The sequence below is a fragment of the Labrus bergylta genome, chromosome 13, assembly GCF_963930695.1.
Source record: "Labrus bergylta chromosome 13, fLabBer1.1, whole genome shotgun sequence".
Lineage (NCBI taxonomy): Eukaryota > Metazoa > Chordata > Actinopteri > Labriformes > Labridae > Labrus > Labrus bergylta.
In genome coordinates, this window is record NC_089207.1 from 12,097,800 (window position 1) to 12,123,871 (window position 26,072).

General features: G+C 44.4%; 1 protein-coding gene across 3 annotated transcripts; it reads left to right on the plus strand.

Annotated features, from left to right (window-relative positions):
* Positions 1–728: 728 nt before the first annotated feature.
* Positions 729–25,238, plus strand: akap11 (A kinase (PRKA) anchor protein 11). Of its 3 annotated transcripts, none has more exons than XM_020637787.3 (12): positions 729–774; positions 4,405–4,497; positions 4,956–5,066; positions 5,150–5,203; positions 5,389–5,520; positions 7,007–7,274; positions 7,660–12,076; positions 12,225–12,365; positions 15,634–15,720; positions 19,617–19,663; positions 20,488–20,675; positions 21,864–25,238. In XM_020637787.3, exons 2-12 carry the CDS (start codon positions 4,435–4,437, stop codon positions 22,041–22,043), a joined length of 5,688 nt encoding a protein of 1,895 aa, XP_020493443.2. In that variant the 5' UTR covers positions 729–774; positions 4,405–4,434; the 3' UTR covers positions 22,044–25,238. The 3 variants fall into 3 exon arrangements, with proteins under 3 accessions (XP_020493443.2, XP_065818118.1, XP_065818119.1); XM_065962046.1 differs by having other exon boundaries at positions 15,637–15,720; XM_065962047.1 differs by lacking the exon at positions 15,634–15,720.
* The last annotated feature ends 834 nt before the right edge of the window (positions 25,239–26,072 follow it).

Below are 26,072 nucleotides of genomic sequence, written 5' to 3' on the forward strand. Positions count from 1 at the left end.
CTAGATCTTTAAACTCTCTTAGACGTAAATCATAATCATGAATGTTCCCTGCATGCTCTTAAATAGGCTCCAATTAATCAGCTGGTTTTTGGTTACAAATGCGATATTTCATGGCAATATTAGTGGGAGAGGTCGACGATTAGATTTAAGATTTTAGATTAAAGGATGATAAGGCGAATATTTCATGATTATTTAATACATTTAGTCAATGCATTAGTTAATTCACATTTTTTAATGCTTGTCTTTTCAACATTCAACATTTTTTTTAATATGTCATGCATTTAGTTAAAAGAGTGTGTGTTAACATTTTCTGAGAAAGCTGGTCCATCCTTTGTGCGTACGCATGATCTGAGGAAGTTCTATTTTTGTTCGCAGCGTAAGAATAAATTCAAGTCAGGATATATTGATGAATCCCAGATTTGTGCTTCAAACGCTCACGCACGGTTTAAGCACATATTTGTGTGTACGCATTGTTAGTGAATGAGGCCCTTTGACTCCAGCTGCTCTGCTAAGGGTCACATGCAATATTCCTGTGAAAACGTTTGTCAATGAAAGTCACCGAAGGAAAATGAATAAGAATTATCGAAAAAAGAGGAGTAGGCTAAAACGCTGAGAGCATAATTGTCTGTTTGTAGGGGCCCCCAAAGGAATTTTTTTTGACTAGGGCCCCAACAGACTAGAAGAGTTGTTCCAAACGGACGAATCGTTCTCGGACTTCTCATCAAACACAGCGGCTACCGTCATCGCTGCTGGAGTCCGACACTGAGCTGGGAGGTAAAAATGACTCTATAAAGGGGAACAAATGTGTTTGGAATACACTGAAAATGACTACATATTGATATTTGTCGTATTTTAATCTACCTTAATGTGTTAAGCTTGTCGGCTAGATGCTAATTCACGACAATAAGGTGACATCACAGATCGAGCAGCCCCGCGGCCTGGTTCCGCTGCTGTTAGCCCTGTGATTGACAGCATATCAACTATCGAGGTGGAGGATTTCGTTTACCGACGTCGACTGTTTTCAGACGCGTTGTTATGAAATGAGATGCTCGTTTTTTTCGTTTTTTTTTAATGTCTGCTGCCACTAGCCAGTTAGCTAACAGTGGCTCTGTTTCGGAAATGATTGCATTGAGTCGTGAATCAACATCAGCATCCAGTCTGTGGCCTGCCTCTGCCTCTGCCTCTGCCTCTGCTTCTGCCTCTGCTTCTGCTGCGGGTACCAGCCCCATAAAGCTGTCCATCTGAAAGAAAAGGTTGTCTGGTTTTCAGTTGCCTTAAAATGGTAAACAAACACTGAAATGTAGAGGATAAGCATGCAGCTGCAGCTTTTCACATGACGTTGTCAATAGCAACAAGGACTCTTGTGACATTTACTATGATGAAAACTGATTCAGGTATCAGTTTTCTTTTTTCTTTGCAGGCATTTTAGTGGTGATTTTATTATTTTATGCAGGAAATGGCTTATTTTTTTATTTTTTTATTTTTTTTTAGAGATGCACCGATTGGGAAAATAAGTAGAGATGTAACAATTTAATCAACTCACGATACGATTCACGATACTGGGTTTTCAAAGATACGATTCACGATACTGGGTTTTCAAAGATACGATTCTGATAAGTGAAAAAGATTCCTTCAGGGGCTGCAAACCCCGCTTGTCAGTGTGGTTTGGCCTTTTAATTGTGGTGGGATTAAATGCTGCATCATGTTGGTCGTGCTGTTTGTGTAGTTCCCTGTCTTCTTGCAGCATTTCTCGATGAATGTTTACATCCTTAAAGATAAGGGACGATTCGATACCGTGTCGACATTTGTTTAATGACTTCATTTTGGTGTAGGACTCCCACCATGTCGACTTTTTCCTCTCATGTTTGACGATGAAAATAAGTCAGAGTTTGTCCAACAGGTGACTTCTTCTATCCAATAAAAAAAACCCTCTTATCTGATCAGTATTGAGTTGTACTCGATGTCTGCATTAAATTGCTTCTGACATCGGTTCTTGCAACACCATTTCCTGATGAGCCGTTGAATCTAGATGTAAAAGGACATACTGTTATTTTTTTTTTAGCATACTATATTTGACAACTTCAAATGTTGTGTTACAAACAGCGATTATTACAATAGATACAAACCCTGCACATGATTCACTGGTTTCACTTGAATACTTTCAGATCAGTTAAAAGAAGAAGAGATACTTTATTAAACCCACAAGGGGAAATTTAATGTTTACACTCTGTTGTTGAACATGCTGCACACACACATTGCACAAACAGGATCCTGTGAACATGCACTGATGGAGAGATGTCAGAGTGAGGGGGGGCTGCACACAGGGAGAGCTCCTGAGGTGGTGGGTGGGTGGGGGGGGGGGGGGGGGTCAGTGCCTTGCTCAAGGGCACCTCTGCAATGCTCAGGAAGCGATCTGGAACCTCTCCAGCTACCAGACCAATTTCCAGGACTTGAGCCAGCGACCCTCTGGTTCCCAATCCAAGTCCTTAACAGACTGAGTTTACCGCCGCCTAGTTACATTGTTGATTTATTTCTAATTATTCCAAGCTCGTAAAAATGGTCTCTCTATGGATCCAGCCCTCGCTCATAGAGGTTTTTATAATAGCGGATATTCCCTTTTAATGTTGTGTTCGCTTGTCTGTCACCTGAGAGCGTCACGGTGGTCACCTGAGCCTGATAAGAGACCACTCATTCTCTCCCAGTCTCTGTTGATCTGTCCCTCCTGCTACCTGCACTCCTGCTCAGAAAATGTTCCCACATCGACTCCCAACTCGACACCATTTCAGTCGACACAGTTTCTGCCCTTGACTCAGTGTTTTTTTTTTTTTTTCCCTTCTTCCTGTGCCCTCCAACATGATCACTAAGTCACCTCAGAGTCCTTCGACTGCATCTTGTGGCTCCAAACGGTGAAAATTGTCTTTATGAATCAGCGTTGGAGGTTTTGTTAAAGCACAAACTTAAATACTCATAATTGCAGTGTTTCCATAACATGACTAATGCGGAGTACCTGAGGCATTGTGTTGACCACATAAGATGCAGAAGCTGATGATGCAGGCCTCGTCGGGTAATTATCTGGAACTGTACCACGAGTTAGAGCTGCGGCGGTGTGAGAAGAAATGTGATAATGATGACTTTGTGTTATACATTTGGATAATCATGACTGTTAGTTTGAGGGCTACCCCTCCCTAATATCGATATTGCCGTATCGCTCGGGCCCTAGTTGTAGCCACCTGAAGTCTAAAACATGCTCAGAGTTTTTTTCATCTTGTATCTTTTTTTATCCCCGAGCCCTTCACTGTGAGCTTACTCTGTTCACCAAGCATGACACATCCCCCGGCTTAAAGAGCTGGTTTACCAACTATTTTAATAATGTTCAGCTCTGTTCAAGAGATAACAGTCATCATTGTTCCTGCTTTGCTTGTGATTGCATACTTGAGGTCAGCAGCGGTGGCTGGCTGTGTTGTTTTTGTAGCCCGCCAGAGCGCCCGTGAGAAGCTCGGAGGTCCTGGTTCTGCAGAAGGAAGCCGGTGGCATGCAGTCTACCCCTCAAGGTTCTCAGGATGCAGGATGGGCTGATCAATAGGACCGCCCGCCTGCCCCGGGTCTAGACTCAACTAGCCGCTTTGGACGGCACCTCAAAGGAGAGGCTTGGATTTCTTGGGAAACTTTTCCCTCTTGTACACTGTAAATATTTTGCCTCCTTTAGCCGCTCTCTCATGCTGCTTACCGAGCGTGTTTCCCCTGCTCAGCGCACACACCCCTGTTCTCCTGCCCCTCTGTTTGATCGTTGATGCAGGCCTGACTGTTTAAAGAATATCAAAGAAGCTCGGCCTACTCTAGCTTATCCTCACCACCAGGACAAGTCTAGGCCTTCTTTAGAGATCCTGACTCATGTTAGTTTCACACGGCTTTGAAGGAGACATTGGTCTACAGGGTCAGCTGCACAATCTGAAAAATGTAGAGCAAAAAAAAGTTCAGAGTCGTGAGAGTCCCAGGCTGGAGCCTCTTGGTTTTCTGAATTACTGAATATCACAGGGACAGTAACGTGTCCCTTTTTTTTTGAAATTTCCCCTTATTTTGGTACATAGGTGTGCATCAGGAAACAAAGCGGTTGTGTGACATCACTTTTTTTTTTCTTCTAATAGCTGTAACACTTTTATGCCATGGTTGCTGCGGTTGGGATTGACACAGTTGAGTAGCACGTATGGACAATAAAGGTCACACATTGAACACTTCTGTTTTTGTTCCACCTCGTGAGTCACAGACGAAAGACTCTGCTGTGGGTCTGAAGGCAACAATATGAATCTGATATTTTAAGTCTCTCTGGTCACTTTGACTTTGAGCCTCGTCAATAACGCTGTCATTTCCACTCTTCCCTCTCTCCGGCACCTTCTTTTCCTCCAGGTGAGCGGCCGGTCAACCACCTCTGCTGCGATGGATGCGTGTGCACGTATTAGAGGAGTCCCATTGAGGACGAGGGCGACAGTTCGGAAAGAGGTCTGTCTGCACTGCAGGGACTCTGCACTTCATTCTGCAACAATCTTCTGTATAGAACCCTGTTTACTTTGAAAGGATTGCAGCACAAGTAGTCACATTGTTACAGTCGTCTTCATATTAACATACAATAAACACATTGCAAAAGACGATGCTTTTTCTCTCAGCATGCCAACGTTTCATACATCGGATGCATCAATGAAAACATGCGCTAACTAAATCATGATTAGACATCAGATACCAGGTCAGGTCTAGCAGTGAGGTCGGCCAGAAAGTGTGCAGAAGGAGAGAAGAGATGTTTTTCTTATTCTCTGGGTTTTATTTTTTGTGAAATCCAAATTATTGCTGAACCGCTAAGCTTTGTATCTCGTGTTACATTTTGTCACTGTGCATCAACATGACAACATGACACTGCAATATATAAAATTAGCCTCAAAAAACAGTGCCATGTGTGTTTGCAGACGGTGCGTGACACCGGTGCGCAGTGTGTGAAGAGCCTCTTCAGGAACAGGAAGGAATTATGCAGTGTGGGCCTGGAGCTGCCAACCAGAGACGCTACAAGACTGACAGAGGTTTGTCCCATTTAAAAACAGGCCGAGCTAACTCGTGCTAGCATCAGACATATGAACACTGACTGTCTTGTGTGCTCTTTCAGATTCATTTTGTGTGTCTGCCTGGTCAGTGTGAAGGAGAAGATGTCACCCAGCTGGTAAGTTCTCACTATAAGAGTTTAGATTCCCTCTCCTCGACTGTAAGTTATCAGATCTAAGTAAGAGGTGCATGTGATAAACTTAATGTCATATTTTTGGGATTTAAAGGATGAGGATTGTTAGGTTTTGTAATTTACTGTTTGATCTTCGAGCTAATGTACTTTTGTGTTTCGCTCTCCTCCAGGCTCTGTCATCACTTCCAGCAGGACTGTGTGAGCTGCTCAGGTCCCTCCACGTTCACGGCCTGAAGAACGACGAGGTCCTGCTGCTCAAAGACTCCCGCAGGCTGGCAGACTACAAGGACGCCGGGCCACAGGTAGGTGCTAGACCACTGGAAGGTGAAGGAATTTTGCATGTTGAGGGGAGAGAAAACTAGAATGAAGAAAAAGAGCCAAGTTATTTTCTTTGAAGAATTCCCAAAAATACATGCAAACATTTATTTTCAACTAACTTAAACAATATGTTGTTTTTCTGAATGTAGAAAGCAGGTCAAAACATTTCTGTACACTTTAAAAGTTATATAAAATATTTAATTATTCTAGTTTTAACTTTTTAACCGCCGTCTTCAGTCGCCTTTTTGCTCATTATGATGTCTGTATTTGGAATATTGAGGAAGAAGATATGCCACACACTCGCTCAAACGGCACAATCCGTTTTTATTAATTACAATCACAACATTTTGACATTTAGAGGTCATCTTCAGATGATCATCTTTGTACCTATCATATCTCCTAGCCTATCTTCTTCCTCAGTCTGCCCAGCACCCTGAATATTCTCAAAGGCGAATAAAGACTAGTGTGCGCACATCCGAGCAAATTGCATACAGGTGCAGGAGAAAAAAGATAACAACTGCAGAAGAAATGGAAAGGTCCGCACATTGTTCTGTTCAGAAATATTCCCAAAAGCTTCATGTCCCTAAGGTCTGTACAGCCTAAAGGTGACTTAAGTTATGATCCTAATGTGACGGTTTTGATTTCAAATCAACAATGAGATGGTGCCAACACATCCAGAGGAAGAGTTCAAAACGGTTACCAAAAGAGCCACAGGAGCCATACTGTACCTCTCTGCTGCAGAATGTGTGAAGGCTCAAGTAAACCTAATCTTTATTTCAAATCAGGCCTAATAGATTATGTAAACATGGAGCGTCTGTGATTGGGTGATGCATTTTCACAGAGTTTATAGCCATTGGTCAAAATCAGACCCTGTTTGAGTTGCCTCATTTTTGTTGTCTGTTCTCCATGTAGCCAGTCATAGCAAGTCTCTCACATGTTTTTGAAAAAATGCAGGTGGGTTGGACAGACAGATATTTTGTTTTTGCGGCCCCTGATTGTCCTTCCTGGTCCCGTTTGCCGTGTTTGGGTTCACACAGGCCCCGGAGCGCACTCTGTGGTTTTTATCGTCCGCTTCAGACAGTGAGACCTCCCACTTATCTGCATTGCAGACTGGATGTGCACTGAGTAATTCTCTGTTCTTCGCATGCAACAGATCGACTTGCAATCAGAGTTCAGACAAAACAAAACATTTCCAGCCCTCCTCCTCCTCGTCCCTCCGGTCAGATTAGGATAAGAAGATTCCTGTGTGAATTTGGCCTTATATACAAAGTCTTTTAGATCAGTTGGTTTTGTTCCAAGGGAATCCAGTTCATAAATGCATACATGTCATACCCTCTGATCTGGTTAAAGATGTGAGCTGTAATTTCCTTTCCTTATTTCCTTAAATAAGTTGGACCAAGCTTAACTTCAAGTACCTCTCTCTTCCCTCTCTTTCTTTTATCTTTCCTTCATCACCTCCTCCTCCTTCAGTGTTGGTTAAAGGCTGTTTGCGTGCTGAGGCATAATCCCAGCACTAGTGTCTACCCTCAGGCCAGTGTAGCATCTTTGGTGGGCTTGCTGGGATGCTACATGGCAGGCGTCCGCTATGCTCTGGAGCTTCAGGCTCTTCAGAGGGGCACAGCTGAGCCCAGTCAGCCTGAGGAGGACGACACCAACCAGTCGGTGTCATCCATCGAGGACGACTTTGTCACAGCCCTGGAGCATCTGGAGGAGGATGACACTGGAGACAATCCCTCCTGTAGGTTTAACATCTAATGCTAAGTGGCATGTAGTAGCCTCTGGTCTATTTTGTGGATAAAAATGTGATTCCGTCATTGGAATAAAAGCTAAAATGGAGACCTTTATTGTGCCCTTTATCTCTGTTTAATCAACCATCATCATGTATGCAAAATTCTATTTTTAATGTAGCATGAGTAGAAACTTTTTAGGTTTATTGCTATTGAGCACTTTAAGATACTTTAAAATAAATATGGACTTTCTTTTTCAGATATTTTCCGAGATGTATGCACAATTCATCAGCTTTTGTTTATGAGCTTTCTGGTATATTATTTTTGCTAATATTTACCCTTTAACCCCTCTTGTATTTAATCTGTTGTCTCCCCTGTCTCCTTCCACATCTGCAGCTTCCTTTCGCCATTTTAAAAAGCGCGATGTTGCATCACAGACAGTCCCTGCCCACAAGAGGAAAAAGGAATTATCAGGCTCCCGTGTTATCATAGGCTCATCTTCAAAGAAGTATTCTGCCAAACATAAATCAGGTCCCGAAGTATCTGTGACAGTACAGAGGTCAACATCAGGCATGGAATCCCAGTGGACTTACTGCAGTCCTGGAGCTCGTCTCCCGTCGCCCTTGGTTCATGTCAGTGAATCGGAAGAGTCGGATTGCTCCAGCCCCAGCCCAATAATTTTCCTAGATGAGGTGGGGTACCAGAAAAGCCTGCTGGCAAAGCTGGACATCCCCCAGGTGCCAGGGGGGCCCAGAGAGCGAGTGGAAGACTCAGACTCAGAGGTCAGTGAATTCTTTGACAGCTTTGATCAGTTTGATGACCTGGAGGAACTGAGCTCTGAGAGCTGCACTCTCACGCTGCCTCTGGATGGTATCAGTGCCCCAACAACACAGAAAAAATCAGATTCTAGCTCCAGTGGGTCAGCATGTAAATATATTTCCAGGGGCTGCTCAACCAAGGGTATGAATCCTCATCGCTTTGACCAGCCTACTCTCCCAGCCAATGTCAAAAAACCTACTCCTCTGAAACCAGGCTCTCCTTACGCACCTCACTCTGAGGTTCCTGACTCCCCCCGACCAATGCAGACCCCTTCTGACGAGAATGGCGGTCCACTCTTCAGCCCTGTCAGCTCCTCGGCCTTCAGCCCTTTGGTGGACTCCGGTGGACCTCTGGAATACTTCTGGAAGACAGATGAAGAAGGACAGGACAGCTCGGAGCTACGTAAACCCCAGGGTCTCTGCTCGCTGTATAAGACTTACTCAGACTTTGCCAACAGTCTTTCCAAAGAAATTCTTGGATCTGTGTGTGGCTACCAGTCTGCTGTTGACATCAGTGACAACAAAAATCTCAGCTGTGTCTGTCACAAGGAATTCCAGAACCCTTCTGGCTTCGTGATGAAGCTCTCAGAAATACAAGAGACTGTAACAGTGGCCAAGCTAGAAAAGAAGTCCCAGTCTTTGAAAGATGGTATTCAAAGGTTTGCAACTGACCTGGTGGAAATAAGCTTGGGAAGCGCCTTAAGAGATATTCAGAAAGGTGTTTCCTCTTGCACCACCACCTTGTGTCACCTCGCTGCCAGGCTCACGTCCTCTGTGTTCCAAATGGCCTTCCATGAGATAGGCATGCGCCACGCTTATGTGTTGAAAGAACGGGCTATCAATGGATTAGCCGGTTTTCTGGTTGGAGAGGCTGTGTCTGGGGCACTGAAGGAGTTCTTGACAGTGAAAAAGCAGATTTTCCACAACACAGTTACACGTTTTGCTGCTGATCTGGCTGAAGAGCTGGTGTTTGAAGGCATAATGGAGGTGTGTCAGTTCTCCCATCCTTCGACCCCTCGCACCCCAAGTGATTGGTCCTTTGGCCAGGGGCAAGAAGAAGAGGAAGAGGAGGCGGTTGTTTCCTCATACGCCTCAGACTTGTCTGAGTCTGTTATTCAGGAGGCCTTTATAGAGCTCTCTCAAGCTGATGTTGCCTTCACTAGCCAAGCAGCTATTAGTGTGTCTCTGGACAATGTCTGTTACGTCAATGCAGAGAACAATAGCACTCTCACTAGTAGCACCTTTACTAACCAGCAGGTGTTAAGTTCTAGCTCTGCAGGAACCTCAGGAGAGGATGCTTCATGCACAGTGAAGAAAGCCCTGTTCACTGTATCAGGCATGGCCAGCTGTATTCCTGTGCCTCAGGCAGGCCAAGCCCTCAACCAACTCCAGGACCCTGAGGAGATCTGTCAGTATACGTCTAGCTTGTCTGATACCCAACAATCGAGCCACACAAGGGTCACTGTATCTTCCTCTGACACAGCTACATTCACTCAAACTAACCTTTACAGTCATGGAACTCAAACCCCCATTCCTGGAGGGGACCCCTCCCAAGGAAAGTCCAACTTCCAAAACTTCTCTGGCAACATGGTGGATATGATAGTGACTGAGGCCTGCGAACTAATAACTTCCTCTAAAATGAAAAAAAGTTTTGGTGAATGTGCAGATTTTTTCACAAAGACAATGGGAAGCCGACGGGACTCTGCCTCTAAACATGAAAACATTAGTTATGAGGAGCCAGATTCCCCTCCAAATCAGGGAGTTGCAAGGGAGCGTTTTAGCTTTGACTGCAGAGATTCTGGGAATGTTCGGAAAGGAGTGCCTGTTGACCAAGTAGCAGACCTAAGCGTTCCTCACATTTCCTTTCAGACAGGCTGTCAAAGTCAGGGGAGAGTCAGCTGTGAGTATAACCCCAGAAGCAGAGGTGTGGCTGAAGCCCACCATGTGCTGATGGATACTCTGGATGTACCGGGTACAGAGATGATGGCACAAAGGAGGATATCAGTTCCTGTGGATGACTCAGCTCCCAGTTCCGGTCAAAAATCCGGTGGGACTCCTGGCCCTCCTCCTTCTACCCCTCAGCAACCCAGTGAGGTGTCTAAGGAAAAACAGATTAAACAGTTCTCTAAGAAGCTCAAAACTAAGCTGGCTAAGGAATTTTCCCCTGCTACTCCACCGCCCACCCCTCACCAGCAGCTGGAGCCTGACCCTGGCCCAAAAGACATCCCCCATGAGGCAGACAAGGATGAGTTCATGCTCAAATTGATGAGGTCTCTCTCTGAGGAGGCAGATGGAAATGAGGAAGAAGAGGAGGAAGAAGTGGCAGAAGAGGTTGGTGTTGGCGGCGCTGACAGGACTTTAGATAAAGAGCGTGGCCGTCATGAACTAACCCAGTCGACTCGCAGAATGTCCAACAAGGAAGCTCTTCACTACGCTGAGCGATTGGCTTGTCACATTGTCTCTATGGCAACAGAGATGGACAACCTGGAAGGGGCAGTGGAGGATGGAGAAATGAGTAAGGGCAGTGAGAGAAGGAGAGACAGTGTGGCACAGTTCTCAGAGCAGACCCTGAACACCTTGTGGGTATATGCAGGGGAGGTAGCAGGAGAGGTCATTAATGATGTGAAGAGGATGGTGAGCTCTGCACAGCAGTGTCCATATCACAGAACTCTCAGGAGACATAGCTCTGACAGATCTAACTCTGAATGTTCTCATCACCACCTCGGCCATCTTTCTCCACCCAGTACTGACCAGAACATAAACTCAAAGGTAGGAAGGCTGGCTGAGCAATGGTCTAATGACTTGATAGCCTCAGTCTTGCGGTCTCCAACATCCACTTCAAGCATGATCTCCAGCTCCAGCTCTGGCATGTCCTCAGAGTATCCTAGCTGTGAGAGTGTGACTGATGAATATGCCGGCTACCTCATCAGGGTACTGAAAAAGGAGGGAGGCAATAGGGAGCTGGTCCTTGATCAGTATGCAAGTCGCTTGGCATACCGTTCCATTAAACTTGGCTTGGCTCATGCAAGTCGCAAGGTCAAGAAGAGATCTTCTACCAACCGCCTTCACTCCTCCCACTCCCTTCCAGATGAATGGAAAACTTCTAGTAGTGAGCCCTCGTTGACCAAAGAGAAAGTTGAGTCAGTCGTTCGTCCTTCAGGCGAGGACGCTCAGTGTAGTTGTAGCAACCCTGAAGAGAAGAGTCAGACGGAGTATTCGGATCTGGTCAACTTTGCAGAGTCTTTAGCGTACAACATCACCTGTGATGTCACACATAAGCTGCATCGTTCCTCTGTGCGACTGCCAAAGTCTCTCACTGACTCCTGTCTTTATAAGAAATCCAAACTTGAAGACATGGCAGAGGATCTCATCAGGAACTCCTTCTCTTGTCCCCTATTGTCCAAGGAGGGTAAAAGCAAGCATCATTATCATAGTACAGGAAGCCTGTATGATGGGGGCTATAAGGGTCGGGTGATGCAGGTTATTGAGCATTATGCCAGGAAAATAGTTGATGACACTCTGCAGATGAGCATGGCCTCAGTTGGATATTCATCCCGAGAGAATCCAATGACCCAAGGACATGACCGACACTCCCACACCCAGAGGTTGTCTGAGGGACCATCACTGGGGCAAGCCCATGTGGAAAGGACATGTCGGTATTGCCTGATCCACGAGTGCCCATACTGCACCAAACCTTGCCGGCACCACCACCAGCCTGTGTTACAGAGGAGGAAAAGGGGGTCAGAACTCGAGGCAAGGGCTGAGCGTCTCTCTGGCTTGGAGATTCCCAAGATCCACATTGACCTGGACCATAGGGCGGCATTTGCAGAGGGGATGGTGTCCATAGCAATGGAGACTGCAAAACGTGAGCTTAGCAACACCAGCCTTAATGCGGACAGTGGCATCGGCCATGATGGAGCGAGCTTCGCTGAGAGCCTGACTGCTGAGATCATGACATCAGCCCTGTCCAATGTCTGCCAGACTGCCAACAACAGGTACACACCAAGATTTATACAAGTGCTTATGTTTGTGTGATCTATCCCTACCTTACCATTTATCCACTTAGTTTATTTGACTTTATACTGATTGTTCCGATACATCTACAAAAACAACTTCTCTACCTCCATCTCTCTGTGCGTTTAGCTTTCCAGGCAGGGAAGCCACTGAGTCGTCGGTGTCCCAGCAGCTGAGTGTAGGAGATGACAGTCTAGGCAGCTGGTCCAACCTGAGCTTTGAGGATGAGCACCTGGACGACAACAGCAGCTTCCTCCACCTCAGTGACAGGTATACAACCACCTACTGTCTCATATAAGAGTTCAAATGTCCTCCGATCTTTAGAGCACTTAATTTGTCTGATAAAGTTATGTTAGGCCCTGTGTCCATCTAGCGTTTACAACATTTCAATTGTTTTCAATGAAGGGAGAGCATTCTCAGCATCATGCGTCCACCCTGGAGAAAAAGCACCCCCAACTTTTTTTACAAGCCGCTTTTTTTCAAAATGTACAATTCCTGTATTTTGCTGCTTATCGATCATTTCTTGTACCCACATCCTCTTTGCTCCATGTCTGATCAGGAAATAAATAAAATAAAAAACATACAGTAAAATTTAAAGGAACAGTGTCGGTCATACAATGGCCGTTGTCAACAGCCTGTTGTCATAGCTACAGAACGGATGTGCAGAGCTTTTCTTCTCACGCGACATGCAAACACTCCCGGTCACACAGCCAGTGCTTTTCTGCCCAGAGGAAAAAGCTAGGTGGACACGAAGCCTAAGGGTCATGCAAATGCTCTCATGGGTGCTGTTACACTGATAACACCAATATGAACTCTGTTCTTAATTTTCTGCACAGAATCATACTAAACCTTAGCAAAATAACATTTATTTATGACTTGACTATTTGAGTTCGCTGACTGTGGCTTTTTCAAACATAGACTAATTTAAATTTCAGTGGTTTTTGCTTATTTTTCCTGTTGGTTTGTACACAGATGATTTTACAAACAGGAATGAGGCTCAGGTTTTAGGTAGGTTTTATGACATTTCCTGCTGTTTACCACAAACTATGTCGGCTTGGTGGTTGGCTTTTGGAAATGATGGCAACAACTGGTGGCAGCTGCAAATCCCTTCTATGACATATTTACAAGATCCACCACAAAATACTTTTACAAGACAGCATAGAATATAATTCATGATTCAATTTGTTACTTTTAAAAGACTCTTTCATGGCTATAGCTGGACCCCCTATAAACAGAGTTTCCTCTGGTTGAGTCCTGAAAGGAGGTTTCCAAAGGTCAGCATAGGTCACAGTGTGTGGTTCTGGTTTGGGTCATTGAGGCTTTACTGCCAGAATGCAATTTGTGTTGCATTATATGTGGGGCATGTTGTCAAAGGTTTTTTTTTTCTGAGTTTCACCACATAAAGACGATCTAGTTGTTGTGACATAGCTGGCCCTCTCTCTCCGTTGATGGATATCGGATCAAGAAAAAGAGGGTGGGAGCCCGTTTTTGAATCTGGCTGTCTTGTCTTCTAAGGGACATAGACTCATACAAGTCTCCGCTGTCTGGGAATCAGGTTGTTGACATTTCTGGAAATCTCTGTTATCTTTATGGAAGCGAAACTGACGACATTTGAAATTCTTTCCCAAGGTAGTGAGAGAACACAATGTGTTAGCAGCTAGTTATTTTAGCCACGAGGGCCAAGTTAATGTATCATAATATTTTCTAAAGGTGTGTCTTTGACGGCTCTCTGCACTTGAGGCGGTCTTTCTGCAGGAACAAAGTCCACCATGTGTAATTCATTAGACCGTCTTAAGAAAAACCATCTCCGCTATGCGAACGGAAAACAACGAAAGGAAGAAAAAAAGAATCACCGTCAGGGGGTTTGTTATCTCACGGAGCATGATGACGGACTAAATGAACAAGCCCTCACCAGGTGTCATTTAGTGAAACCACAGGGAGAAAGCTGCAGCTGTGGTGATGCAGATTAAAGGAGGTATTTTTAGAAACGTTCAGAAACGTTCTTCCCTACACGCCACAGTGTGCAGGTTCCAGCCAGCACGCTAATTATTGACTATTTACACAGAGAGTGTGTGTATTGTTGTGCTGCTGTTGCCAGCCGGTTGTCCTGGTGGAACCCGCAGCATTAGCAGGGATTACGTGAGGACAAGAACGTAATGATCTCACATTATACGGCTTTGGCAACAAATTGTCTCTATCAACAAATTAGAAGTGAATCAGTGGGATTCAAGGAGGAATAATGTGCATCCGCCTCTGTTTTGAACGTCACCTGGCATTTAGAGGATTATTCCCAATGCCAGAATTGGTCATCAATCTGAGTCATGTTTGTTGAAGCTTCATGATAGATAAGGTCATTACAGCAAGTGGGAATAAAGTGCTTATTACGTCCACAGCTTTGTTCTCCACAGCAAAAAGTTCAAAAGTTAGCTAAAAAAGAAACAAAGTAAAGAAAGCAATAAACACCGCCAGGACAAGAATAAATACCTGTTTAAAAACATCCTGGAACATCCGGTGTCAAAGAACCATTTTTATAAAATAAAGAAGAGATTAAATGTAGACACATGTGGGTTCAAAACTCCGAGCACCATTTTCCTAAAACAGGACACATGAGGAATATATCTTCAACACTAAAGCAAAAGTTAGTCTTTCTGATATACAGAAAATGTTTCCACCAAATGCAGGATTGTTATTTCATAAAGTGAGGGAGGGGCTATACATTAATTACTTTGTTGAGAAAAATAAAATGCTTTGATTAAAATAAGTTACCCTGACTAAGAGTACTTAGGTTGGAAATGAAATAAAAAATGCATCTCAAGCAAACATGTTTCTGTGCCAGCTTGTTAAAGTCAAATAACCATCGTGGGGATAAAATAGAATTGTGAAATAGTTTAAATGACTGCTCTGGTAGAGACGGCAGACTCAGAGGGCAGAATAAACACCTAGCTGTGGGAGTGTCACCCACCTGGGGGAGGGGTTACTGCCCTTTGTGATGTCATGAAGGGAAAATCTCCAAACGGCCTGTTTGAGCACACATTTTCTGAAAAGTGGAGCAGGCAGAAGATGAGATGAGATGAGATGAGATTCAACTTTATTGTCATTACACATATACAAGCATAGAGTAACGAAATGAGGTTTGGCATCTCACCAGAAGTGCAAATAAGCAGAAAAGACGGAGAGGATGGACTTTTCTCATCATTGGGGGGTTTGTAGACAGACTAGAGACATACATGTTAAAAAAAAAACATGGTGACGTTCATTTAGCAGAATATGTGACCTTTAAAAGATAAAGAAATTCTAAATCTTCCCAAAGCTGTTTTAAAACTTCAGTCTATTCCACAAAGCTTTGACATCCTGTTTATCAAGTTTAAAGCATAACTGCATTCTCAAAACTTAAAATATATGATTAGGAAAAAGTTAACAAATCTTATTAAAGTTATAATACTTGTATTAAGTTCAGAACACATGAAATGTTTTAAATGTTACTTTCTGCTGTTCGCTGCAGTGTTACAGTGGTGCGTTACCTGCCTTCTCTCTCCAGCAGCAATGGGAACAGCAGTAGCTGGAGCAGTCTGGGCCTGGAGGGGGAGGCGTGTGAGGAGCGCATGTCCTTCTCTCCCTCTGACAGGTTGGTCTGCAGCTGCTTGACACGGCTAACCGTCTGTGAGACGTGGGGGGTTCAACTAGGATGAGACAAAGTGAAAGTGAGGCAAAGTGAAAGTGAGGCAAACAGAAAGCGTGCCACAGATCCCTGAGAGAAAAATCTTTGCACAAAACTGAAACATTTCTCTTTTTTTAATCACGTTAAATTGATTTGCAGGATTGCACAGTGGCAGTTTGATTTATACTTTGTCTCATACTGGGAACCACCAGCCCCTTGCATGACCACACTGAAGCTGTAAATGTAGAAACGCTTGGCTTGGCTTGGAAGCTTGTGGATGTTAATGTCAGCATGTGATCTTTCAATGCATGTCCTTTTGATGCTTTATAAAATCATTTTCATTTATGTTTGTGGTTGTTGTCATCCTTTTATTTAACGCTGTTGAACAGTGCATACTATGCAAGTCCCTGTGCATAGTATGGAAGTTGGACTGGTGGCTGGAGAGGTGCCAGGTCACTTCCTGAGTACTGTTGAGGTGCCCTTGACCCCCAACCTCCCTGATGCGCTCCCTGCATAGCAGCCACTCTCTGACATCTCTCCACTAGTGCATGTCCACAGGTCCTGTTTGTGCATGTGTGTGATTCGGGCCTATGTGTGTGAGAAGCATGTCTCTCAGTAACAGAGTGTAAAACCAGAATTTCCCTCAGGGATTAATAAAGTTACAGCCACCCATAGGTTCAGATATTAGTCTAAAGGTGTCATGGACCCTTACAGAATAGAGACAAACTGCAACATGAAGACAGTTAATCAGTACCTGCAGCCATTAATGAACATGAAATCATCCATGCAGCCTCTGTTTCAGCCCGTACCGACGCAGTTTAACCCACATGCACTTGAAGCCAATCGTTGGAGGTTAAATCCAAAAATCTGCCACATTTACAAGTCGTCCTCGTCCATGTTTTCTGAGTTGTACTTCCATCAGAGTGCATGAGCTCAGCTCTCTTTGACAAACAGTTCTCCGGTGTCAGAGCTCACCGCAGACGTGTGAACGCACCGACAATGCACCCAAAGCTTCAAGACAACATGATCAGTGATGACACAAAAATTGAGGTGACAAAAACTTTCCCACTGGATGGGAAAGTTTTTTGCATGTTGACGTTACTAGTCGCCTAAAATTAACTTAAACTAGTGGGTTCAGAAATGGTGCGAAACTTTTGAAGTCTTACTCAATTTGACAAATGTTCTTTAACGTCTCTCTCTGAAGTCTGCAGAAAGGAACGGGCAGTCTGCCGTTTGTGAGGTCGATCTACCCAACAGTTTGCCAAAAGGTGCGGCGAGCGTTACACGATCAAGACAGCACAAAACAGAGAGGGAGGACAGTAGAGACGGCAGGGATCAAACATATGAGCAAAATCATTACAAAAAGACCAAACAGAAACACACAGAATAAAACAAAAGAAAGGAGGAAAATGTCTAAATCTGAAGGCCTTCAAGAGGTCAGCCAGTAAGTGAGTTTTTATCCAAGAACAAAAAGTCCAAATACTCAGAATTATCTGGTGATGATTAAAATTTCCGGTGATAATGAAAGTGCTGAGAGCTGAAAAATTGAAAAATTGTTGCAGCTCTTCCAACAATGTGGAAAAGTTACTGTTGTTTTATTTTTCAGGTAGTTACAGAATTAGCCAAAAAAAAACAAAACACATTTCTTCCTATTTTATCCAATCACTTTCTTTCACAATCATATCATACAGATATTGATGTGGCAGTGAGATAACAGCACTTATGTCTTTAAGCTCTGAAGACCATCACAGGTTGTGATATCAGTGCTGACCAATAGGTGGCAGGTGTCTCACAGAGTCAGGTTTGTAGGTTAGTTACTTCCTCTTTTTGAGACAGGAAGGTTGTCCCATATATATTTATTGATTTCCTGTTTGTCTGTAGAGGGACAGGTACGCAGCAAACACTAACAGCTGTTATAGCCGAAGCTGGTTTGTTATGCCGGTCTCTAGGGGGGGTCTTTAACGCACATCAAACTCAACAAACAAGAGAACCCAACAAGCACAACGACACACAGACAGAACAGCACAGGATACATAACGTCAAACAGGAAGAGCCGGGTCACATGACCACAAGACCACCAAGTCCTCTGTTTCAGTTCAGTCTGGATCCAGTTTGAGCTCAGCAGGTAAAGAGTCCACATGTTGATCTCCTGAACAGAAAGAGGCTGTGAGTCCCCCCCCCCCCCAACAGTCTCCATTAGACGCTCCAGGTGCCTGACGTGTAACCACAAGGTCACCAGAGGAGCCTGATAGACTTTTCTGAAATCGTGACGCAGGAAGACACTTTGAAGAGACCTTCAAAAAGAGACAGCGTTTTGATACCGGTGCAACTTAAACTCCGGACTCGACGGTAATCGTTCAGAGAATACCTCAGTGGGTTTGATGACTAAACTGATTTAAACTAGTTTCCCTTGTTGCATGATTTAAAGTTGACGCTGTCATCTTTGTTCTCAGTTCTTCATCTCCCTCACCTCCGCCTCGACGTGGCGATGTTTCGCTTTATGATCCCGTTTATAAAGACGTTAAAAAAGGCCTCGTCCTTTGTCTCGATGTGTCGTTGAGCTCGTTCAAGTCTCTCTCGCTGTGCGGTGTGTCAACAAGACGGAGATTACCAATCTTATAAAAACCCAGAAATGACTGTTTACCGTGTCAGCACAGCACACAGCAAATATTTGAACAATTGTCAGAATGGATATGGAGCAGATCTTCAGAGAGGGGAAAGTCGTTTGCTCTTAGTCACTCCGTCTTAACGGACAAAAGACGTTGAGGCAGGAAAGTCAATGTACTGGAATAATCAAAGAAACGTTGACTGGAAATGTGCGGGGTTGTTCCCTCAACGTGTCTGAGAATCCTTTTGATCAGAGTCATAAGAATAATCAGACTTGTGTTGCATCGTTCACACGGCCGCAGTAGCTTGGAGTGAAGAAAGAGGAAAAGAAAACAAAGCACGCTAATTTAAAGAAGCTGTGCGATAACGCCGAGCAGTCAAATCAATTCCAAACAGGAAGCAACGAGCAAGAATAGAAATATGCTGAAAAGGGGCGCAGGTAGCCTAGTGGTAAGCAAGTGTGCCCCATGTATGGAGTCCATGGTCCTCCATGCGGGAGTTTGAGTCTGGTAGCCTGGTTAGGGTCCAGTCCTAGTGGTTAGTGCGCATGCCCCATGTAAGGAGGCTGTGGCCCACCAGGCGGGTATCCCGGGTTCAGGTCTGACCTGTGGCTCCTTTCCCACATGTCGTTCTCTCTCTCTCTCTCTCTCTCTCTCTCTTTTTGACTCCATCCTCTGTCCTGTCTCTACAAAAAAAGCCCCAAAATAAATCTTAAAATAAACTAAAATGCTGCAACAGTTAAATGTGTCAGAGATGTCAGAACAAAGAATCCTCAGATTTCAGATCTGTTCAATTTAAAGCCAAGAGCAACGCTGAATAAATGTATCATCAGGTATGAATGTCTTAACCTTAGGCAGTCAGTTCAATTAAAATCTTATTTATGTGACAGTTCATCTTTACAGAACCAACTCCGGAGGATCTCAGAGGCTATGAAGGATTATAAAACAGAAGAGAATTAGCCGTGTAGGCCACACCCAAAACCGTTGGGGGCCTTTAAAAAGGTGACAGGAACCAAACATCTGTCCTGACAGTAACTGTGATCATCTACCTGATATGATCTCTCTCTAGCAAACAGCGTTGAAACACAGGATTCATGCATGCACTACTTCTGTCTTGTTCTTGTTCGAACTGCAATCTCCAAACCTTTGCAGCGTTTCTTAAATCGTCGCTTTGCCTGCACTGCTTCTCTTTCCTTTAATCATAGTGCAGCAGCAGCCGTCCTCTCCCTAACCTGTGCGATGTTTCTCCTCCCACAGTGACAACACAGAAGACAAGGAGGCGGAGGTCAAAGAGGAATCCAGCGGTAAGGATATCTCACCGCCTGAAACGTCCCTTTTGACTTAAGCTGCAGTCCGTAGTAATTCTAGGTTTTCTAATCCAATAAAATCTTTTGTGAACAAGACTTTTCCTTAAAATGTCGATTTTGGCAAGCAAAACAAAAACCCCAAATCTAGAGTTTTAGCATGTCACATTTTTGGACAGCGGAAGGATTAGTGGAGGAAGAAAAGGCCCCTCTGGTAATTTGAGGTCTCTCTCTTTGTGTTTGTGGAGATTCAGAACGGATGCCATTCGACTCCTGCTGGCTGTGCTGTGTACATGACCGCCCTCGTATTCAGCCACACCAACGCTCATTCACACACTCGCTCCACAGGGAGGGGCTGAGCAAAAGGGGATGTAGACCATATATAACAACTCTTAAATATCATATTGGGGTATCCCTCTTTCTCTGAGATTTACTGTAGAAGATAACAAACTGATTACAGTAAGGGGCTCGAGGATATGGTGCCATGGCAACAGGCTAAGCAAGTTTCCCCAGACTTGCCCCTCCCCAGCGGCATTTTCCAGCTCCTCCTGGGCCTCTCTGTCATCCGCTTGGACATGGATGAGGAAGTCTCTAAAAGGCACTCGCTTTCGTCACTTAGCGTAGCTCGCTAGCTTGTTTTAGTATAGACAAGGATGCATGAATAATATCCACGTGTGACTGAAATGTTGAGCTTTGCCTCGTTATGTAAAGTATAAAAAAATACTGCAGGGTCAGTGATTTAAAAGGTTAAGTCAGGGGAAAAGAGATGTGAAGATGATTCCCCTTGAATGATCCGTGTGTGTGTGTGTGTGTGTGTGCTGCAGGGACTCTCTGTGTGGACCAGACTCAGGTGCACACTCCCAGGACGGCCCTGCTCATAATGAACTCGGATTTCCTCGGACCTCGGCACGTGACCCTGGACCCCCAGCTCAGGAGCATGCTGCAGTGGGTGGCAGCCTCCATGGCCGACATCCCCCTGATCCAGCTGAGCCCTGAGAGAGAGCTGCAGCAGGTGATTGTCTGCACACACACACACACACACACACACACACACACACACACACTAATTACCCCTAAAGTAGACACACAATGTTGTGTTTATGATTAAACACACGTTCATTCCTGAACCGAGTCAGATATCTCCATGAAAGAAGTCTTTCATTCTGCGCTTGTTGATGTTGGTGTTAAAGGATAGTGATCTTATATCGCGGTCTCCTGGTTTCCACTACAGTTCACTTTGCTGTGGAGACAAAATAATTATCTTACGCAAGAATTAAGGAAAAATAGTCACCATGTAAACCTAGTTTGTAACATACCTCTGAATCCCCGTCAGATGAACTCAAGACACCCTGCAGCGACACCACCACTCATGTTTCATCACAATCTGTTTTAACCATTAATTCATGACTTAAAGCAAACTGTCAACCGTTATTTTACCTATTTTTAAAGGAGCAATATGTAACTCTGACACCTAGTGTTTAAAATGGGTACTGCAGTCTGAATTCTAAACATTGTAGAGAGCTGTCTCCCCCCCTCCTCTCTAGAATCGATGCTCACGCAGGTCGCCATGTGGTGGACACTGAAGCTTCAGTGTTTAGCCAGCTCTGCATCGGTCTGTAAACCTTTCTGCGTTCTAACCTCTCTCCATTTTTCAAAAGCATCTCCAATATTGATCCTAGTTTGAGCACGTTTCTGCTCGTGGAGCTTATTAGAAACATGCAGAGGCTTTTTAGGTCGGGTACAATCACTTCTATCTGAACCAGTTCTCTTGCCCGCTTCCATCGCTGCAACACCTGTTGGTTTGACCTGATAACTGCTCTCATATCTGGCAAACCCAGGGGCGTCCAAAACGGCCGTGTGGGGGTGCCTTAAAACCGCCTACCTTCTCTGGTTCAAACAAATCCAGAGCATTCAGGAGCAGAATCTAAAGTTTGAAGGAGGACATACTGACTGCTGCATTGTTGTCAGAGAAGCCAGCACTTCAACAGAGCATGTTTCCTTAATGTCTGATCATATAGTAAGCTCACTTTATAATTTTTTTTTTCCTGAAGGATTAATCAACTTCTCAAAGTGTATCTTGTTTCCTAACTAATAAAAAACTCTGTCTTGGCAGTGAACCGGTTAAATTAACCTAATTAGCATTGATGAGCCGTAAAGAAGTCAGATGATCTCCACCAAAGATGACTGTTTGTCCTTTCAGCTCCCGGCGGTCATCCAGAGGCTTCGGGAGAGGAAGTGGAGGGTGGGAGAGTTGCTGCACACGCTGCTGCGTTACAGCGAGGACGGTCAGACACACAGTCAGTCCAGAGAGGAGGCACTGCAGGCGGGCAGAGATCCTCACCGCACCCCGCTCTTCCAGTGGCTCCTGGAGCACATCTAGGACCCCTCCTCTTCTCTCCTCAGTATCAAACAGAGCTTTGCAAACTCCACAAGCCTCTAGAGGGCACCATATAAAGTCATCTCGCTCTGATGAATGTGGGCGGTGTGCTTTGCATTGCATGCTGTGACCAAGATTACTTCTGTTGTGTTTTATTTTTATTTTCCACCTTCTCTTTTGTTGTTGCAGTTTCTATAATTAATCAGGATGATATCATTCGTGTTGATTTAGTGAGTTGTCACTCCCGCCCGCCCACTCGTCTGTTTGAAGGCCGCACACCTTGCTGTCGTTGTGCTCGAGTTCCAGAAAGTAACGCAGAGATGATACAGAGAGGGAGAAAGAGATCCACACCCCGTCTGTTCCAGACAGACAGAGACGCAGGAGGGAGGGAGAGAGAGATAGAGAGAGAGAGAATGTGTTTTCTGTTAGGGAATCCCCGTCGCCGTGCTGGGCGGGTGATGTCATAACAAACCCTCAGCTCACCTCCGTGGTGCCGTTTCCACATGTTTAGAGACCAACTGTGCGCACACATCAGCCGACAACACCCTCTTGTTATCAGAGGGGATCCAAGATACGCTGTTACACAATAACATCCTCCCATAGTATTTGATAACTGTATTAAAACACTCTGCGTTTCATTCATATCTGGTTCCAGTGAAGGTTTCTCTGGAGCGCTGAGCGAGTTAGTGCGGGTGTTACTGGACCGACCCATATGCTGCCATACAGATCGACATAATATTGTTGAAGTTGACAACCAATATCTTCAGTAAATTGCTGTTATTTTGCATCGATGATCAAAAGAAAAAGAAGCCATTATTCTGGCTTTAGAATGAAAACTAGTGCTTCATGACGTTGCCTCTTACCAGTGTCGGTATTCCTGTTTTATCGAACACTGTATCTCCGCTTGCCTAGCCTCAATCTCCTCGGTCGTCAAACTTAGTAAAATATTTTTAAAAAGGGTGATGTTTACTCGGGTGCTCGGGAGAGAAAAAAAGTCTATTTTTTTTTTGAAGGTAGAGTTTGTTTTAATCAAACGTGAAATGCTGCTCAAAGCTGCGAAAGAAAAGCCATGAAAGTTGGTTCAACGTTGCCAAATGTAGCCGAAACAAGGTGACGCTGCTTGCCCTCGGGTCATCTCTGTCAGTGGTCCAGTTTCTTTTGGGGGAAGATCCAGTGACGCAGATGGTGGATCTTGTAGTAATTAAAGACACCGCTCCAGTCTGCACCTCCAGAACCACAAACCAAACAAGCGTGTGCATTGCTCAACCCTGGACTCACACATTTTGTCAGACTCCCACACTCCTCAGTCACCTTGTGGAATGAAGAGCTCCAGAATACCACAACTTCCACACACACACTTCCACACATACACACACACCTCGTCTGTTACTCACCAGCCCCTATGTGTGTGTCTACGCGCACAGCACTACCAGCGACTTGCTGAGATGCACTTTTTTGTGATTTATCATGAGGAGAGACGGGCATTTCCAGCCATGAATTTCCTCCCCTGTGAATTTCCTCCCAGCATGCACGTCCGGCTCTGCAGTCATTTAACGTACATGCACATTAACACCCCCCCCCCCACACACACACACACACACACACACACACACACACACACACTCCTCCCTAAATGTATCCCATCATTGGGATACATTTTGGTGTTTCTTTTTATTTATTGCTTTGTTAAATGAGGGACCTTTAGGATGACGCGATGCTGCAAGCTGCTCAGATTTCTGTTAGCTCAGAACACTGTAATATACCACAGCCTCACATCTCTTATTATAATCTATTATCAAGTGTTGATGGTGGTGTTCACCTGCATGGCTTCATCTTGATTCAAGCTCTACATTCTTCTTCATCTTCTCAATGTATTGGCCTTCACTAACTGACCCTTCAAAGAACCACCCCCCCCCCCCCCCCTCGGTCTGTCACTCTTCAGAGCCTGAGTCCAAAAACGGCCTTTTTTGTTTCAGAGGTCAGTGTCCATGATGCAAAAACACTCAGCATCAGCTAGTTGCTGAATGAAGTCCAGTTTTTAGAACATTTCTCCCTCACTGACCAATCGAAATCGAGAAGGGAAGGGACTTTTAACTTAGTCTACAACACAGGTAAATATCAGGCATCAGACACATGATTCTTTAACTTTTAATTGAATGACTGAAGCTGAAAATATTTTTTTTAAATCGGCCAGTTTGTGTTCTACAAATAAAAAATATTGCATTCAAAGACTTTTTGTTGGGGGGTAAGGGCATTTTGTTAAACCTGCAAAGTGTCATTATTAAACATTGCCTGATTAAAAAGCTTGACGGACAGACGTAGCCGGAGGAGGGCGGGGCTTAGTGAAGGGTCAGTTAACCTCGCAGTTACTCGTCTGTATCCACACTGCCTCTCAGTATCGCTGCAGGAGCCTCACCTGTACCCGCTTCATCTGCAGGCTCCACAGACAGTCACATTATAGTCCAGGTGTTCGTCCTGTATGATTTGTTTACACGCAAAAATAATATATATATCAGAAAATCCACTATTTTTTAAAAAAGTACTAAAGTTAAGCCTACTATTGAGTGTGATAGTAGAAAAGAAGACGGTGAAGTATTAACCTGAGCGATGTGAGAGGGAGCACAAATCCTGGTTTACATGAAGGGAATGTATTCAGGGTCCTGGACGGACAGAGAGAGCATCACGTTGTACAAACTCTCCCAGTGAATGTTAAGTCGTTCATGTAGGATGTTTTGTTTCACTCTCCGCTTCCCTCTTCAGGTTTTCTTTCTTTCTGTATACTTTACATTCCCGTGCATCCTCAATAACCTATAGTGCTTTATTGTTGTGTTAGTGAAGCTGAAAAAAACCCTCTCCATGTAGAAGCAGAGACTGTAAATCTGTTTTTTTGCTCTGCTTGTTCCCAGTGTGTGTGTGTTTTTTTTTTCTTTCTGCCTCTCACAGGATAATTGAAGAAAATGAAAAGAGAGAGAGATGTACCTCACTTCCACTAACCTCTGTATTTCTCCTGCTTTCCTTGTAAAGTCCTGCCAAATAAATATATTTAATAAGTTATGTAAGTTATATAACAGCGAGTTCACTTGTTCTCCCTCGTGGCATTGCTCAATAGTTCATACATTCAAAGCTTGGAGTCAGAAACTCAAAGTTTGTTTATGTTAAAGCTCGGTGTGACAATAAAGCTTTTTCAATGTGCTCTTATTTTTTTGTCTCCATTTAATGACTGACCACATCTTTGAATAATTATGTGTGATTACATGAGCCCCCTTCAGACGGTCCCTGTCATGGAGGCGTAATGGTGGGACGAAGTGATGACCATTAGGGGGCCCCAAAGAAGCAGCCGAAAATTTGCCAATGTTGCAATGACAGTAGGAAACCTCCCTCCCCTGCAGAACGCTGGTTCAAGCGCCCCAGTTGATTTTTGCCTAGGGCCCCAACAGAATCTAGAATCGCCACTGGTTACAGAGGTGAACCAGTGGGGATCACAGCGCTGTGTGTGTATGTGGAACTCCCTCTGTGCTGTGCGTCCACACACACCAAAAACACCACGCCCGCTTGTCAATCAGGTCAGCTACGCACTTTATTGTTAATAACTCTTATCCTTCATCAAATCAAAACTGATGAGTCATCAAAACATTCACCCCCGCCCCCCCCCCCCCCCCCCCCCCGTACAGTGTGAGTCGATCGAGACATGATCTAATCAGACCTATTTGTTTTTTTGAACCAGGCTGTAAACATGTTAATCTCTGCTGTAAAAACAGGCTTTTATGAATGGGTGTGTATGTGACTTCCTGTGCTTCTGCAACCAGCCTCTAGTGGACACTCGAGGAACTGCAGGACTTTGAACTTCTGCATTGGCTTTATTTTTCAACACCGGAGGTTATCTCTGCAACCCGGTGTTGTCTTCCTGGAAGTAAAACTTTGCCATTTTAATGACTGTTCTCAGCACTTTGAAGCAGCTCCAGGATTTGTCTCTGTGTCACTTTGATGAAAGGTCTGTCTCTTTGTTCTGCTTGTAAACTATTAAGAACCCAG

What these genes read in the sequence shown, in the direction of transcription:
- akap11 (XM_020637787.3), top strand. Translation starts at nt 4,435, where the DNA reads ATGGATGCGTGTGCACGTATTAGAGGAGTCCCATTGAGGACGAGGGCG. An exon ending in CACTGGAGACAATCCCTCCT is followed by an intron (nt 7,275 to 7,659) that starts GTAGGTTTAACA and finishes CCACATCTGCAG; the next exon opens with CTTCCTTTCGCCATTTTAAA. An exon ending in GGTCAAAGAGGAATCCAGCG is followed by an intron (nt 19,664 to 20,487) that starts GTAAGGATATCT and finishes TGTGTGCTGCAG; the next exon opens with GGACTCTCTGTGTGGACCAG.